At 30.4% G+C, this 4,363-nt stretch overlaps 1 protein-coding gene across 1 annotated transcript; it reads right to left on the minus strand.

Annotated features, from left to right (window-relative positions):
* Positions 1-547: 547 nt before the first annotated feature.
* LOC108466508 (rust resistance kinase Lr10-like) lies at positions 548-3,371 on the minus strand. The gene is made up of 4 exons (XM_017766874.2): positions 2,610-3,371; positions 1,935-2,038; positions 1,794-1,823; positions 548-1,712 (listed from the first exon to the last, which is right to left on the minus strand). The coding sequence occupies exons 1-4, from the start codon at positions 3,284-3,286 to the stop codon at positions 607-609; spliced, it is 1,917 nt and encodes a 638-aa protein (XP_017622363.1). The 5' UTR covers positions 3,287-3,371; the 3' UTR covers positions 548-606.
* Positions 3,372-4,363: the final 992 nt, after the last annotated feature.

Consider the following 4,363-nt stretch of genomic DNA (forward strand, 5'->3'; position numbering starts at 1 on the left):
TAATCTTTTGTATTTAATTTGCTTTTCATTTATTCCTACTAAACTTTGAGTTAAATTATATCGAACTCTTAAATAAACAAATCTCTCTCAACATTATTTTCTCAATTCATAAAACTTAAACTTGATACTTTTCTTAAGAAGCATTTGAACTCCTTACCACTCAAATTAACTTGTAGTCAATTATCATTTTTTTCGAGATAAGAAATTTAGATTAAACTTGTTATTTCTAATCACCTCAATTAAGCCTTAAGGCAAGGTTAACCACTTTGATTAAGGTAATCCCATCAAATTAGCAATTAATAATACACCCTTTATCCCAATAAATTAATCACATTTTGTGTTTTAATGTTAATAAAATTTTAACTTTGATCTCTTATTTTTAAAATTTTATTATGAATAAAATTTGAATAAAACATATTCTAAAACTTTCAATTAAATAATTTTATAAAATTTAATTAATTAAATTTTTTAAAATAATTTAAATTAAGTTTAAAAAACCCGGCCCAAAAAATATCCTGTGGCATTAATATTGGAGAGGACACATGTGTTGCATAGGAAGCAATTTTATTTTTATTTTCACTTTTCCAAGTTTAAACTACATTAAAGCTAATTATAATCAACGAAGGCGGATTTAGTAAAATAATCTTCAGTACTGCTTGATGATTCAAGAAGAAGTTGATATGGTTTTGGAGGCATTTCAAGAAATTTAATATCTGTGTCGAGTATTTCCAGTACTTTGCTCATTGAAGGACGATCGATGGGTTTCATTTGTATACACCAAAAGGCTGCTATTATCATCTTCGTCACAATCGTCTTTTCGGTACTTGTCAATTGAGCATCTCCCAACTCTATATCCTCTCCTTGATTGAATCGATCATAAACCCATGATGGGAAGTATGTTTGGCTTGAGTGTTCAACGAATTCGTTTAAATTCTTCCTCTTTCCTATCATTTCCATTAATAACATTCCGAAACTATACACATCGGCTTTATACGAGATGCCTCTAATGTTTTTGTAAACCAACTCAGGAGCAATATATCCTAATGTACCCCGTGCTGCTGTGAGAGATACGATGCTGTCATCTACTGAATATAATTTTGCAAGACCAAAATCCGAAACTTTTGGTACAAAGTTCTCATCTAGAAGAATGTTGTGCGGCTTGATATCAAAATGTAGAATTTGTGTATCACATCCTCGATGTAAGTATTCAATCCCTCGAGCCACCCCAATTGCAATTTCAAACGTTTTCTGCCAAGTTAATGTAATTTTATTTTCTCCACTAAATATAATTTTATCAAGAGATCCATTTGGCATGAAATCATATACAAGAGCTTGTTTTGATCCTTCCACGCAAAACCCAACAAGTTTCGCTACATTAACATGATGAATCCTCCCTATCGTAGCAACTTCACTAATGAAATCTTGCCCGTTTGTTTTAGCTTTGCCCAATAGTTTCACTGCCACAAGATGATTGCTTCGAAGTTTTCCCTTGAACACTGAACCATAGCCTCCTTCACCTAATTTATCTTTAAAACCTTTAGTAATTCTTTTTATCTCATTATAAGAATACCTTATAGGCATTAAATTATTCTGACTTCGAAGAAACTCTTCAATTTTATCATCTGCAGATAAATGCCTCCTTTGCCATTTATATGTAACCAATGCAATCAAGCAAATTATGCCCAACAATGTTCTTGGTATCAAAACTCCACCTTTTCAAAAAATATATATATTATTTTTAAATGATACTTAACATTTTAATATTTAAAATTCAATTAGAAACCAAAATGTACCTGTTACCATCAATGAGGTAGTGTATGATGCTGTCATAAAAAAAAAAATCATTTGTACATAAAAATGTAACATAAACCTTAAACCCTAAATTTTAATTAATTAAAAAATTTAAAAAAAAAAACAAAAAAAAAAACACATACATGGAGGTGTGTTTTGAGTGTCTGAGGCTAAATGAGGGCCATTGAAAAGGTAGTGTATAAAGCTTTCCAAATAAATTACCAAACCATACCGCAAAGATGACAACCTTCAATATTCAACCAATATATACAGATATCATAATCCAATCATTAAAATAAAATATCTTCACCAAAAAATATTAATAGAATAATATTAATATAGTTCAAGCATTTTGATTATGTAATTATTACACATTTAACTATAAATTTCATTCCTGTAATTTATAAAAATTAAGAAACAGTTCTATTGAGTAATATTGTTAAGCTTAAATCATTGAGGAATAAATTCCAATTGTAGAAATACTGCAAGTACTTGAAGCACAATTTAACCTTTTATATGTAATGAATTAGAAAAGAAATTAACGATTCAATAATTTATATAAAACAAATTAGTAAAAATTAACTGTTTATGTGATTTACCCGTGATTAGATTATTTTGACAATTTAAAGTAGAAGAACTAAACTATGGATGAAATTCATAATTAAACCACTATTGCAAGTTAAAAAGAAGTGAATTTTTTTCAATAAAAATTACTTTTTGTTAAGATTTATCGAAGGAGTTATTGTTATTATTATTTTGACTAATTTCCCAATCTCGTAAAGCAAATATAATTTGAAAGGCGGATTAAGAAATCTTACATATGTACGATGAAAAATCCCTGATCATCCTCGCAGCTTATGTTGTAATACCTCCATGACATTTCGAACCCCTTCGATAGCTTTTCGTACACGTCCGATGTCAGCAACCCCGAGATGTTTCGGAAATCACCAGGAACAATGGCTACGGTCGTGCAAGATGGATTGAACTCGCTTGGCGGCGTACGTCCGACTAAAAAATAGAAGTGACTCTGTTGGCTAGAAGATGAACCGCTACCGTTGATGCAACGAGAGGCATCGATATAAACCCGAGATTCCATTAGTGTCATGCAGTTCACTATATACATGAATTGATAATCAATTGGATCAAACATGTATTGATCACAACTAGAACCAGATAAAGGAAAGGAACTAAGAGGAATGGAGCAATTGTTTATATCAACCAAGCTCGGATCGACAAATCGTATCGTGTAATCGGAATACGATATGTTTTGGACATAGAATTTCTCTTGTTCGATGATCAAAACTGTGCGGTCGGTACTGTTCTCACAGTCCAATTCGAGCCTCGGATCACCACAGTTGCGGGGTTGAGTCTTTAGTCGAAATGGGTAGCCGATGGTAAGGTTTCCGCACCGCAAAGGGGGGCAATCATCATTTGCACGTACGATAGCAATTAGGGCCAAGAGGCAAATTAAGGGAAGTTGTGGTTTGAGATTCATGAAAGCTTTTGGTGTAGAAGAAGATCATAAAAAATGGAGTAGTTGAAGTATGGTACTAATAATGCAGCAACAGTTATGGTATTAATGCAACAAAAGCGAAAGGGAAACCAAGTTCTCCTTTGAAAAATCAAAAGTAGCAATAGTCAACGTAAAAATAATTGCAAAAAAAACATAAAAAGTCAAAATTGTGGAAAATAGGTTAGAGTTTTTTAAAAAAAAAATCAAGAATTAAGTGCAAGAGCCCCCTTTGTTGACTGTCCATTAAAAATTCCCTCTTTTCAACGTGACTTCATTCTTTTATAATACCAAATTAAATTGATCTATTTAATAATAGAAGAATTAATTTAATTTAATTTTTATAGTAAAGGAGCTTCATAGGTATATTCATCAATTTTAATAATAGCAATTACTAACTTTGAGCTGTATCATGTACAATTGTGTATATATAAATTTTATTCTAGATCATTTTTGATTTTTCAACTATATATGCATTGTAATGATTTGATCTACTTACTTGTGCTTACATTGTATTTATACTTGTAAAAGTTATTTCTTTTAAAAATAATAATAGCATCCAAAAGGTCTAATTTTTCCACTAATCCCTATACTATTCATATATTTTAAATTTAATCATTTACTTTTAATTTCAAATTTTAGTTGTTCTATTCTATTTTTTCTATTCAATAGTTGAAGTCTAATTGATAAAACTGTCAAAAGACTTCAGTTAAATTAGATTATGATGCTATTTTTCTTGCTCAGTTAAATTAGATTATGATGTTATTTTTCTTGCTCATGTGGCCAATATAAAGTTGTATGGAACCTGTGTAAGCAAAAACCAAAAATATTCACTTTCACTATGTCGGATTCTCTAAAACTAGGGGTGTAAATGAAACATTAGTGCTTGCAAGCTACTTGAGTTTGACTTGAAAAAATTTGAACTTGATTCAATGATTATCTAGCCAATCTCGAGATCGAGCTATCGATCTAGCCTAATTTGAGCTTAGTAATACTTGACTCGAACAATTGTGAGCCTTATCGAGCTTTTCATATTTTTATATTATTAAATTACATTATTGC

This window comes from Gossypium arboreum, chromosome 2 (assembly GCF_025698485.1).
Source record: "Gossypium arboreum isolate Shixiya-1 chromosome 2, ASM2569848v2, whole genome shotgun sequence".
Classification (NCBI taxonomy): domain Eukaryota; kingdom Viridiplantae; phylum Streptophyta; class Magnoliopsida; order Malvales; family Malvaceae; genus Gossypium; species Gossypium arboreum.